This window comes from Apteryx mantelli, chromosome 7 (assembly GCF_036417845.1).
Source record: "Apteryx mantelli isolate bAptMan1 chromosome 7, bAptMan1.hap1, whole genome shotgun sequence".
Lineage (NCBI taxonomy): Eukaryota > Metazoa > Chordata > Aves > Apterygiformes > Apterygidae > Apteryx > Apteryx mantelli.
Window position 1 is genome coordinate 16,635,081 of NC_089984.1, and position 14,455 is coordinate 16,649,535.

Below are 14,455 nucleotides of genomic sequence, written 5' to 3' on the forward strand. Positions count from 1 at the left end.
GACCTCACTGGGGGTTACAAAATTGTTGTGGTAGAAGTAAAACAGGTGATACTTGCAGGATCATGCAGTTTCATTAGGAAACTGCACTAAGAAATAAATTCTTGTTATTGTTAGATATATGATGTCATGATATGACATAGTAGGTGTATCATGATGATGTCAAAACTTCTAGTTGAAATAAAATCATTTATTGCAATTAACTCATTGATGTCAACTGAGTCCTACTAATCACTTTGCCTCAAAAGAAAAAAAGCCCAAGTATAAGACAATGGTTTCTCTTGATGTCCCTGGAGATCAGCAAACTTGGTTTCTAATGAACCAGCAAGAGTTGCAGATTCCCAAGGTGAGGCTTCTCCCTAAGTTCACTGCGGTATTTGAAGTCCCTCCCAAAGTACTTTTAGCAAATGCAGCCCGTCAGATGCCAATGCACGTACATGGGATATATATGACGGGAATGAGAGCCTCAACACTACCATATTTACAAAGGGATAAAGATGCCAAAAGATGCTGATAGCCCTAGAGCAGGATTTTACAAAGCCAGTAGAGCAGCAGAGGAAACTACCTCCCATCAGCACCTACAGTCCTTTCACTCTTAATACAGGCCCTTCCTCTGTTCCTCCCTGAAAATTCACACCAAAGTTAAATCCTGCTGCACCCAGTACAAGATTAAGCTACAGTAGTTCATGAAGAGTAAGTGCTAACTATGTTTTCTAGTGAATTAAATGAGTCACATCTTCATCAGTTAAGGTTTCAATACAGCTTTCACACAGAGTTCAAATAATAGAGGCAACACTATTCTTGCGTGAACAGGGTGACATGACAAAAGCCTGATTTTCAGTCAAAGTATAAGACAAAAAGCAACACAAGCTCCAAGATAACAACATAATTTGGAAACTTCCCTGACCCACATCCTTTTAGGAATTTGCTCCAAACACATAGTGACACATCCATCTAGCCTGTATTGAGTCTTCTCATGCAGTTTCTTCACTTTGACACTTAATAAGAAAAGAAGTACTATCACAGGGTCTAATGGAGATCCACAGCTGCATACCAACATCATATTCCAGTCCAAATCTTCTCTTCAGTCCGAGACTTGGTAAAAGCGTGTACTGGAACAGCACTGAAGCAGAAGGCAACTTTCCTCACTTTAAACAGAGCTTTAAAAGCACCTACCACTCACACAGGTTTGGAATATAATGACCTCCAGTGACAGATGTCTTCCTTCCTATGTGTTTTGCTTCTGGAAGGGACCCATGACCTGTGAGGAGGCAAGGGGTTTACCAGAGCTAGTGCACTGCTTGTTAAAGGACAAAAGATAGTCATCTTTAGACCTGCCAACTCATCATTAGCACAGTGCCCCAGCTGCATCATATTAGCCCTAGGAGAAATCTGAAACCTGCCTGAAGCCATCTAAGTGTAGACCAATTTAACAGGTCCTACAGGAACAAAAATATGAGTCCTGACTTCAGCTTGGAAGAGGTAGAGTCTGATTATAGCAAGGGTGTAACCTTCACTACTCCAAAACTCTGACTACTGAACAAAATACCAACATTTTTAATATAGAGTGCTAGGAGAAGAGAAGGGGGAGGGGAGAAAGAGAAGGAGGGTATTGCTATTGTAAGTTTTCAAGCAACGAATGAAAGGGACAAAAGAGTCCACACATCAGGAAACTATTAAAATGAATACATTCCTAGTTTCTTCATAATTAATTCAGCATGGCCAATTTTGTATCAGGGAAGGGGAAAAAAAGATTTCAACCACTTCCTTTTATCTCAAGCTGTTTGGAAGAATATGATCTTGTAACACTGAAAAGAAGTGCCTCACTGCATCCCAGCAGGCGAGTGTAATTTTAACTCTTCCACATGCCTAATTTGATATGCAAATCTATTTTCTCTATGACATACAATACTTAAATCATACAGCAGAGACCCAGGTTCATTTAGGCGCTACCCATCCCCACTGTCTACATGCCCCCCCCCCTTTTTTTTTTTTTTTTTTTAACTTTGTGCTGCATTAAGTAACACACTGAGAACAGTTTTCACTACCTTATTCCCTAAGAGATTTTTTTTTCAGGAGTTTTGCTTCGTTGTGTAAGTTAACATTTGGTTCACATTTTGATAGTTATCTTCATATGCATAAGGGCCAGAGACCTATTCTTGCCCTGTTCTTGAAAATTTAGGTTCTGGATTAGGCTGAGTCATGCAATACTTTCAAAAGAAAGTTCATTAAGCAGCTATGTATATGCTCAAATAATTCCATTGTTTTCAAGTTCCTACGGGAACAAATGTATTAAAACTGTGCTTGGCTCAAGTGTAAATGATTAGTTTGGGAGCTTTTTCACAGTAATTGAACAAGCAAGCAGCAGCATGCACAGGTTAAAAAAAAAAAATCCTTGAAGTACAGATAACCAAGATAATTGCAGCCACAAGAAATGCAGAGATGTAGGGAATGGCATAATGACATCTCCATCCTGCAAATGCTGAGCTGAGGCACAGTCTGATTATTTGACCTGACCAAGATCAGACAGGAAATCCGTCAGAGCTACATACTCAATTTAAATGTTGGAAGGCCAAGACTAGACCCTTCATCATGTTACCATTTTTTCCAAGTCCTTTTCTATTACACTGCTTGCTTTTGTCACTGCTTGTGCAAATACTTCCAAGTTTTTTTTTGTTAATAAGACAGGAGCCCGTGAAAACAGCATACTATCATGTAGTCAGTACAGTTGTTTTCTTAGACTGTATGGTACTGAGATTTTCTATGCTTTCTATCCCTATACTGGCTATGGAGTGAAGAATAGGATGAGTGAAGGAAATCCATACTATCAACTCCTCAGAGTATTCAGTGTTTGCTAATTGATGCATCAGATAGTAACTAATATTTGGCAGTTCTGCAAGTATTGTGCTTCAAACTGGCTTAGCACAGAAAGAGTATGATATATCTTCAGCCCAAGGATGGTTCTAATGATCATCTCAACTAAGCATTTTGTAACAGAAGAAAAGCCTTTGTTCCAAAAGCATGGCTAGGATTCTGAAAAATCTGCAAAACCGGATTTTGATTTAAATGTTAGAATGTTTGCCAAGCCAGCTCTTTGGATTTCTAGACTTTGATCAGCATGTCCATGACAACCATGCCTATTGCTTTAATCAGCATCAGAAAACATGTGTGTGTTATTAGTAACAAGTACTGCCAAATCTTCCTCTTGGTTTACCGTTGTGGAAACAAGATCAAAATCACAGTTAACATACAACATGTTGACAACACTGATTTTTCAAAGCAGCTCACACACTCACATATTAAAATGACAAAAATAAAATCGGTCTTCTGCCCTTTCAAAAGTTCATTGTAAAAAGTGTAAAAAGTTCATTTATACAGGTTAATTGAATGGCTTTTAAATGTTCTCCCAAAGAGTAAGGTTTGGGGAAAGAAAATATGTTTGTAACACAGCAGAAACAGGATATTTGTTCAAGTGAAATAAAAAGATGAATATTATTTTGGATTGTGCGCCACACAAACTTGCATCTTTTTTTTCCTTCTAATGCTCTATTCCTGGAAAATTGCATTCCATTCTGAACACCACCCTGCTAGAAAGACGCTGACTAAATGGAGCCACATCCTAGAAGAGTAAGAGAAATGAACAGGAATTATTGTCATAACAGGAAAGATCAAAAGGGCTAAAAGCTAAATATGACCCTCTAAATTGTCAGAGACAGACAGCCTGGAGAGGAGAAGCTGTGAGGGATGCAAGAGTAGACTAAAACGTTTTTAAAACTGCCAGGACAAAGAAAGTAGAGGACTATGTCTATGCTAAGTACAGGTACAAGCATGAAGAAGAAATTAAGAAAGGAAAATGTGTGTATGAGCAAACTTCTGTATACACTAGGCTGTGAAAATGTTTTCCAGGCAAGGTGACAAAATACACTAGCAAGAGCACAGTATACAGTGACTCCTGGAGTCGCAAGCAGACACATTAAAAAGACAGACTAACTGGTCTCTCCCCCTTTTTAATTTTATGATTCTCTGGAAGGCCCAGCATCAGCTTCAGCACCTCATCAGCCATTTTCCCCAGCCCGACACATTGGCAGCGAGCAGGAAGGCTACCCATACGCATACTGTCCTACAGAAGAGGTGGGGACAAATCCTACTGATTTAATCAGATGACTGACTGTAATAGTTTCATCATTTTTTGGACCTCACTACACAGCCACCTCGTACCATGATCAGATTTTCAGCCTGTAAGTGCTACAAGTGTGAGAGAAAGTTTCAAATTAGTTGTAGTAACTGACATGCAACTCTACCACCAGTTTTAACCACAGTGGAGAACAAGCCTATTTTTATGAATGTAGTTGTGTAAATTCCTCACACTTACAGTGATGATAAAAGCCATACAGTAGATTCCCCAGCCAGAGGTTGAAATAGCCCTAGGCCTTACGACAGATAAGACCCCTAAAAAATCCCAATCAAATAAAATAGCTGCTGGCCTCTTCTGTTAAGTCACACTGAAAGACATCTTCATTTTTTGTTTATTTTCAGCCTTGTCTTGCTCAAATACAGCTTTGTCATAGCATCATTAACCTGGCAGTATCTAGAAACCCCACAGTATCTGCTGCTTGGTAAATCAAATAACAGATATTTTTATTTTAATAATAATGTTGGAATGAAAAGTCTTCTTTCCAATAGTTATCCCCCTTTTCCTTTAATTGTCCCATATCGAGTAAGTGTTCTCCTCATAACACTACACACAAATTATGCCAGAGGCAAGAAGGATGAAGCAAAGCATAAATTTGTTTTCTGTATCCCTTAGACACTCTTTCTATATTGCACGCAGTAATTAAAGATGCAATTCCAATTCATTTAAATACTTCAAAAGTGACCACAGCGTCACACATCAGCAACATTATACACCAGCAACGTGGACTATGCACAGAAAGCAAAAATAGACCAGGTATATTTAGTTTGCTAAACATAACCTCTCTATCTGTCTAGGTAATCTGTTGATACTCAAATTTAAAGTAACACAAAAATCAGAAAGGACAAAGAAAAATGTTGGCAAATCTACAGATTCCCTTTTATGGGCCATTTTTTACTGAGGATTCTCTTATGTGCGCAAGTGTCTCGATGCTTCTACACAGACTTCAGAGCTGGGAAAGGTCACAGAGGACTTAAGTGAATTGCCCAGTGCTCTCTAACTTGCAGCAGAGTCAGGAACAGAGCCCCAGAACACTCAGTACTTCAAATCAGTCATAATACATCCTTTTTCCTTTTCCAATTGAACATTTGGGGTATTTTTGTCTTTTTGTCTTTCTCAGAACTATGTATGTAGAGGAGTACAAAATAAAAGTGCTATAAGTCTTTTAACCCCGTCTAATAGTTGTGCTGACTTACAGTTGAGAGTGTCAGAGGGCTCACATTTCAAAATACAGCTCTGGCCCTCCAGCGAATCACTTGGGAGCCAGTCAGTGGATCAAGCTAGTGTTTTCTATTATTGCTTTTCTGCTCTCTTTGATAAAAATATCCTTACACACAGACCCTTAAAGAGGTCCCCTGCACTGTACCATCTTTCGCCTATGTTCTGTACCTTTCAGCTATGTAACCCAAACTCAGGAGGAAGACGAAGGGAAGAAGAGCATTTAGTAAATTGTTCCTCTGCATTTCACTTTGAAGGAACCCTCTGCAAGTTGTTGTTTATAATGAATCTAGTCTTAAGCAGGGCATGTGGGTGTTTTGTTTTGTTTGTGCTGACTGTGCAAACCGACACTTTGAGCGAATTGTCTTGGGAAAGCAAAGAGTCCTGTATTATGTCCGTCACTGCCAAGTGATTTGGCAGATTCTTCTATGAGATGCACAATCCGATAGGTTCTGTTAGAGCGCAGCTGGCCACTTACCAGCAGAAAAGCTCAACTTAAACAATTTTAAAATCTTATTATGGCCAATTTGTGGTTTTGGCTGAGGAAAGAAGAGGGATACAAAAAATAGAGGCAGCTGGGTGTCAGTGAAGGATGGAATATTGATGTCATTTTCATCGCTGTGCCACACAAAAAAAATACTGGCTTTACACCCACGTTGGATCTCGTTAAAGCAAACACATGCACTGCTTTTAGGCACATGCATTAGGTACACCTGCAAAGATGATTTCATTTGTCTTAGCATTTCTCTGAATGTTCAGGATAATATATTGCTTCCACACAGCCAGTGAGCTCTTCCATGAATCAGAGGGCAGGGTCATTTCATCTGGCTAACTGCTGCTGGCCACAGGGCCCAGCAGGAGCTTTTGCAGAATCACTCTGCTTCTGCGATCCAGGGCCAGCCTGAGTCCCCTTCAGCTGCAGCACTAATGAGACCAGCCCAAGATCAGCTCTAATTTGTGCCTTGTTCCTTTTTTTGGTTTGTTTAGTTAAAAACAAAAAACAAAAAACAAACAACAAAAAAAACAAAAACAACCAAAAACCAAAAACCAACCCCCCCCCAAACCCAAAACAAAAAAACAACCAACAAACAAAAACAACAACAACAACAAAAACCAAAACAAAAAAAAAAAACAAGGACTCCCGTGGCAGAAGAGGGTCATTCCCCAACTGGGGATCACAAAGTGGGAAGGGGCACGGGGCTGCCACAGCATCTCTGACCCCCCCCCCGGCCTCTGCAAAGGGTCTCTCTTAGGGAAAGATGACTTTCCTTTCCGCAGAATCCCCCAAAGCAGCACAAACAGGCTATTTTGTAGGCTTAGGTCTAGGCAGAGATGTACTTGAAGGACCAGAAACTAGCCATTACTTAAAGAAAAATCTATTTGGATTTGATCATCCCCAAATGCCTACCTGTACTGACTGCATTAAATAATCTTTGAAATGTCTGTGTGAACATACATATAGCTGTTGGAGAGGAAAATAGTCACGTGGCAGGAGAAATGCTAGAAGCTTTTTTTTTTTTTTTTTTTTTTAATAGAGCAAGCCTGTCTAATCAGTTTTTAAAGCACAGCACAAAATTGTCAACTATCCACACAGAAGTGAGCTAAAAATGCAAAAAACTTGTCCATGTTATAGTCTGCAACCCTGTTTGAATATAATTTCAAACATGGTAAGAAACTGATAGCATTTCACAAAACTTCTACAGCCAAGTGCAGAAACTGTGCCAAACACTACCTGGGACTAAAAGGAACAGGACAGCATATGGTAACATGGTAACAACAAAATATTTTGCCATTATGAATAGTGGCATAACTTTGCCAGATTAACTCAGAATATGAATAAGTGCCTATTTGCAAGAAGGGTAAGAGGAGATAATGTTTACTGAGGGAGTTGTAGGACCAAAACACCAACAAAGGTTTACTATTAACCACTTCAAATTGAGTTGGTATGTGGGGAAAGGGAAAATCACTTAAACAAGGTAAATCCCACCATTTGTGAAATAAGAGGCTTTAGGCTAGTATCAAAAGTCAAAGAATGTGTCTTCTCGCTCTCTTCTGGCACTTAGTTAAGAAAAATCTTTGGTGAAAACAGTTTTCACCCTCTGGCTGGATGAGTACCAAGACTCTGCTGTCACTGAGTGACCAGGCACTCATGCACCCTGCCAGGCAGCGCTGGCTTCTTAGACATGAAGGAGCAGTCTGTTTCTTGGAAATGTTTATGTAATTCAGCTGCACTGGTGAAGCCACAGACACTAAATAAATGAGCTCAGGACCTTTCAGACCATTAGTGTATCTCACTCAGGTTTTGCCTTCCACCATACTTTGTCAAACTTTCAGCTTTGTTGGACCTTGAGGGTGAAGGGAGTTGGAGAATTGCCTTCACTGCTGTCAGTACTAATGATGTTTCTCACTAGAGAAAACGAGCTTTTTTGTTTGAGAATCCAAATTCCCTGTGGGTCACAGCTTGGAAAACTGGAGATATGGGAAGGAAAATATCTGTTAGGGCAAAGTATAAACATCCATAAAGCATAATAGTGAAACACCTACAGAGAATGCTATAGCTTTGCCAGCAAACTAATTAAAGTCACTGACTGAGGAGGGAGCTGTGACAGCTGAAAAGTTAAAATAAAAATAAATCAAAAGTTTAGTCTAGCGATTATAACAGGAAATTACCATTGGAGTCAGGTCTCCTACATTCTTTTGCTGGTTCTGCTTCCGATTTACTGAGCAAGTCAAAGAGGCCAAATTTTCAAAGTAGCATCTAATTTGGAAAGCCTCCATTTGTGGTGCCCAGCTATACACACAGAGGACTCCACAGTCTAAAGTCTTCAGTGCCCTCCAGTGCATTTGTGAGGGCAGAGCATTTCAGCTTGATGCCTCTGAAGTCAGCTACCTAAACTTGAGAAACCTATAGTCCTCAGCCCCATTCAAAGTAGTCATCCGAATGTTTCCCGTCTGTAAATTGTGGCTAGTGGAACATATTGCAGTGGGAGTCTGATGTTTAAATACTGTGTATGGCTGGCATAACATATTGCAGTGGGAGTGTGATGTTCAAACACTGTTTATAAACATTTGCAAAACTTCAGACACACTGTGCTTCCAAAGTCTATGCTATTGCTTTTGGAAACAATGCACCCAGTGACCTTCACTTTTTCTAAAAAGACTGCTTCTTAGTCAGGGTAGCTAACTAAGGGAAACTCCATTTCCAGGTCTGACTATAGGAAGAGTTTAAGTTAGAGTGCCACTGAAATTGAGAGTTGGAAATAATTCTTTTCTACTGGTCAGATAACGTAGCCCCAGTTGAATCTGCAAGTAAAACAATCTGTGAAGCCTCAGGGCGAAGAGGGACAGATCTCAATCATGAGAACTCTCTGTGCAGAGTTCCTACTCAATTCCATGAGAACTTCTAAGTGAAGAGAGCATATGACTCCGTCTTACAGTGACTTGAGTTGTGATACAAATTCCTCAGAGACAGAGCCAAATTAAGTGTCCAAAATAAAGATGTCTCCGTAAATTAACATTTTCCTGCCCTATGTTCAATTACAATCTCTCATCCTGATCAAGGGACACCATGGTGCCTGCCAGCCCTCAGTCTTAGAACTCCAAATGTTTCTCATTACACCAGGGTTTTTTTCTGGTGCAACACTTCTGTAAATATATGTGTCCTAGCATCAGCTTCATGGTCTGTGAGGCATGAGCCAGAACACTTACAGCGACCTGTCAGATTTTGAGAGCCAGTAAACAAATTATAGATGTTTGTTTATTAGTAATGCAGGTTACTACTGGTGCCTGATTTCTTAAAGAAAAATATCACTACACTGAAGAGTAAGTATGAAAAAACAAGTAGGGAATTCTGTTCCCTGATACTACAGGAAAAAAAAAAAAAAGAGGGCAAAACAGGTTTGGGGTCCCTACTCTTCTTTCATTCACCAGTATGCAGGATGGATCATGCTCAGCGATCTGTTGTCACTTGCTCCCACGTGCGACCATTGAAGGAATACAGCATACATCATCTCCGTGAGCCGTGGGAGCTGGAGTCCCAAAGTTCCTGCCAAGCTCAGGTCTTCTGCCAAGCACCTGCTTTTTCAACCCATATTTTCACATAGAAAACGATTTGGACCTCCACGCCGAGAAATTGTACAAGCTCCGGAAACAAAACAAGCCCTTTCCCAGAATGATAGGCCATTTAACTTTTGTAAACTTAATCTGGGAACCTTAAAAAAAACGCCCTGGAGGCATAACATATGAATGGACAACAAAGAACCCTTTGATAGGTGATGGTACCATTCTGCCACTATCCAAGAGAAAAGCTTCTCCCTCTAGGCAACAACAAACAAAATGTAGTGACTGTATGGGCAGTATTTCGACACCTTGAAATGCTTGAGTCTCTGGGAAAATGGCTACATCTTTACAGCTATCTTCAAAACAACTGTGTGTAATACTCTCATCTTCACCTAACGTATTAGCATATTATGTGCATTACTGTGCTTTTAAGTACATCACACAATTTCAGTGAGAATATTTAGAGTTCTGCAATATTCACTAAAGAAAGCCAGTTTACCCATTGAACATTTAGACATCATAACAGTCCATTATGTTTGGAAATCCCTTTCCATTTCCCTCAAAACGTAGAGATCAGTGAAACATTGTTTTTAAAGAGAAAAAAACTTAATGGAATTAATAAAATGAATGATTACACTAATCAAAAACATGTCTTCCTTCCCTACTTAACCCCAGTTTGCACTTTCAGATATAATACATATCCGCATACTAATGAATTACCAATATCTCCTAATAAAAAATTACTTTTCTACTCCTGCCTCCCAACCCTTTCAGTCATTTATTGCTACTTCCCTTTCTTTTTTGTTTTAGGCTCGTCCAAAAGGAGAAGGTCTGACTCCATACCAGGGCAAGAAACGTTGTTTTGGTGAATACAAGTGTCCCAAATGCAAGAGAAAATGGATGAGTGGAAACTCCTGGGCTAACATGGGACAAGAATGTATCAAGTGCCACATTAATGTTTATCCTCACAAACAGGTAGGAGAACTGCAGACCTGCTGATGTACAGGCTTGGAACTAGGCACACGCTTGTTGAGTTTGTAAAGCACGGGTGACTCAAACACGACTTAACGTAAAAGAACAGGACAAGCCAGACAGCTGCAAGTTCTTGTTCCTACTGAATATCATAAACAGCTTTTGTACCACTACCTATGGATTTTCCACAAGTATAAGTAAACGTTATGGTGGTGCATATAACGTGCCACAAGAACTGTTCCCCAAACAAGCTGTTATTCTCAGTCCTGGTAATGGGGACTGGTGCCAGCAGAGCTGCAAAATCTGAGTGTCCTGTCTTTCAATAAAGATAGCTCCAGAACAAAATCTACCTATAAAACCAGACTGTGAGATCTTAATCTTGGATAAAGTCATCAGAAGATAGAGTAAAACAAAGTGCAACAGTAACAGTGAGCCTCCTAGTACCTCTGATCCTCTTCATATTTATACCAATTTAATGTTTTTATTCCACTGGTGTCAGTGCAGTTATTTCCAATGTTTACTTCGCTTTTTGTCCTTTGTTGGGCAGGGTTGGATTTAGTAGAGGGGTTATGTCTGTTTATAAAGATTAGTGATAAAAGAAGAATGCTAAGATTAACTCCTGCCAACAAAATCTCTTAGTAACAGCAAAGCAAGACAGCCTAGTCAGAGAAGTTTCTCTATTTCAGTAATAGCAAGTGATGCCCAAGCAAAGTGAGCTTCAAGGGAAAGCCTTTTATTAAGCTGGAAGGATCAACTCTAAGTAGCAGCTTTGCTAGGAAACCTGTATCTGCAAAGAGGCAGAGTTTAGCCATCTTATCAGCCATAGCATAGCCTTCCCTCCTGCTCCCTATAGATTGGAGTTGTGCATCTCCCTTGTGGCAACCTCCTGACTCACAGCTGCATTTCCAGCTGCCCAGCCTTCCACCTCCTGACGTGAAACCTGACTTCCAGGTTCCTGTTTTACCCCGTCAGAATTGGTTGCAATCAGTCAACCGGTTCAGTGGTTGTTAATGCGAGACGGACAGACCAGCTGCCTGAGCTCATACCTCTCCTTTCCCTGACAAATCAGGCTACAAGTTGACTTTGTCAAAGCTGAATTTTCATGCAGAAAGTCAGTTTTGACAACACCATGAAAAATAAGTTTGGCCAATAAGTTGTGCAGAATTGCTACCTTGCATAAGCAGAAAGAAACCATTCCTGGCTCCCTTCTAGGAAATGATTTGAGAACAGTAGCTAATACTGGAGCAACACCTAGGATTAATCCTATCAATTCCAGTACAATCAGATATGAGACATCTGTGAGTGCAGCTGTCTGAAGAAGCCACACAATAATATTTCACTTCAAGATGGCTGATATGGAACAAATGCAAGAAACATCATGGAAAGATTTGAGTGGGATTTTGCAATATTGTAGAAAGTTGTTGGGGATGGAAAAAGTGAGAATTATTTTAAAAGAATTCAAGAGGTGTGATTTTCCTCAGATGTAATTCATCCTAGCTGAACCTCAGCAATAAATAGAGCTCTACGTGCATCAAGTTACCTGCTGTCCACTCATAGAAAATATTCAAATCGCAGACGAATCATTCAGATACACTTGCAATAAGTGGAAAAGAAATTCCACCAGGAGCCTTAGGTGTCTCATTAGCTACCTAAGTGCTTGTAAAATTTCTATAAAAAGCTTTTTCTGTGGGCTTGTAAGGAACACTTCATACCATTTCATATGATTGCAGGGAAAGGAGGGTGGGGAGAAAAAAAAAAAAAATCTTGTCCAAAGAAGAATACGGTGACTATGATGAAGAAAAAGGGAAAAATATTGAAAAAATCATTTCAACAAGCAGGAAAAGGAGATAGAAATAGGTTTATTAAGGTTTATCCCATCCAGTAATAGCTAATTGGCTGTATTTCATCCTCTTATACACATATGCATAGTCCTCTAATTCTAACTACAAGATCTGGCTCAAAGTTTCAACAGCAACACTGCATTGCAATATGCAGCCAAAATACTGATTTAGAACTGCTAGTACCTTGGACCAATATGAATTTCAGTTAATGTAATGTCTGAAGCCCCCCACACTGCAACCCCAAAGTACCTATTTTTTTCCCCCCTCCATTAGCCTTACATTTGTGGCAGAAGCCTCGCTTTAAACTCAGCATACTTCACCATGAGATGATTTTCCCTTTTTTTCTTGTATCATAGGAATTATTCTAGTTTACAATGAACTTATGGCTGAGCCAGTCAATATCATTGTTTCTGTTGACCAGCTGAGATGGTGTGATCCGTCCCACTTTCTCTGGGCTGATACCACTCTGATTACAAACCTGAAAATAAGAAGCTGCACTATAATTCCCCCTGACAGAACTGTGACTGGAAACTATATTGCAAGTGAGAAAAGGAAGGGCCTCTTTTCTGTGGAAAACTGCATATGGAAGGAAAGCTAAGCAATTTTCTTTCACTAACTTGCATGAGACATAACTTCAAAGTTTCCAAGGTCTCTGGTTCCTTGCCTCTGTTTAGACAGCTTGCTTAGACAACTGCACCAAAATTCAGGGTGAGCAATGCAGTCATTTATCACATGGAAGGAAGCACAGTCTTGAGGGTCAGAGAAATTACAAGATCACTGATTTATAATGCAAGTTTATAAATATTTACCTTGTTCTTCTAAATTCTTTCCATCATTTATGTTAGCGTTCAAAGGGTCACAAGAAATCTCTCAAGAGATATCCCATCCACACTACACAAGAAACATTATAGACTTGGGATTATGTATATTTTATAGTAAAGAAGGTTAGCAAGTAGTCCCTTGGGCAAAGCCATCCTTTGAGGCAGGGCTAAGAGAAGTCCGCATCTGCAAAGCACTAAGGTTATCAAAGAATGGTTGCAGCCTACACTGCTTATGTAAGCTGTGTTTGCCGTGAAGTCACATATTTAATGTTTTCGAGGAAATAATCACGGCACGTGCAGTGCAGGTTTCCACAGCCCCCTCAACTGCATTTCCAAGTTGTTCCCTAAAGAAACCAAACCTCAGGATGTAGAAAAGCTTTGCTCTTCTAGTCTATTCATGCGTTCATGCCCCCATCAGTAGATATTGCAACTGTGTGAGATCTCGAGACTAGACAGAGTGTGTTTCAACTAGGCTTCTAGATGTAAACAACTTGCAACCAGTCACTAGTGCTCTTTCCCAGATTTTGAACTTACAAACTCGAGCTGGAAGATTTCATATCCTCTTGTCTCTGCCTCACCTCTGTCTGCTTCTCTTTCTTGGTTTTATGGTCATCATTCTATTTTCTTTCCATTCTTCCAGAGGTGCCCCATGCTTTTTCTGATTAAACACATCAGCTATAGCCAGACAGTAAAGAACACAGCATCTGGTCATAGCCAGCAGCAGAGGAGAGCTAACGTAGGCTGCATGAGGTCAGCACCGCTTTTTGGCTGAGCCTCTTTGCTGACCCATACATGTTTTTTGTCCAAGTGCCCAGTGCCACACCAGACTCTCTCTAAACATTTATCAGCATTTATCTGTGTGGTGTTATTCCGCACTGTTTCGGAAAATATTGTGTATCCAGTCACTAGTACTCTTATGCTAGTAACTCTGTATTTTATAAGTGCTCAGTGAAAGATTTCTTTTTAATTAAAGAGTCCAGTATTTCCACATTGAGAATTAAAGCAAATGTGCATATTGTGCACACAAGGTTATTCTGTTTTTAGTTTTTATTATAATAAACTATTAACAGTACTACATCCCCTTAGCATTTTCTGCATATATTTCCCATTTATTTCTTAGATTTTGGATTACTCTGTTGGCACCTACCATAGGAGAGCTCTCATCCATGAGCTGAGTCTCTATGCATTTCTAAAAGTTTTTAGCAATCAGTTTTTTTTCTCTCAGTGCATTAGTGGATATCCTCAGTTAATTCTATGCTATGACAAGACTCCTACTGACTTTATTATATGGGATCAGAAACAACAAAGTATTTTCACTCTCATCTGAATCTTCTGGCACATGACTGCAACAATAG

At 39.8% G+C, this 14,455-nt stretch overlaps 1 protein-coding gene across 2 annotated transcripts in view; it reads left to right on the forward strand.

Annotated features, from left to right (window-relative positions):
- ZCCHC24 (zinc finger CCHC-type containing 24) overlaps positions 1-14,455 on the forward strand; it is a 133,569-nt gene that overhangs the window by 96,105 nt on the left and 23,009 nt on the right. For both annotated transcript variants that reach the window (XM_067299861.1, XM_013960242.2), the window contains exon 3: positions 10,277-10,441. In XM_067299861.1, coding sequence (XP_067155962.1) covers positions 10,277-10,441 — 165 coding nt within the window. The remainder of the gene's footprint in view (positions 1-10,276; positions 10,442-14,455) is intronic.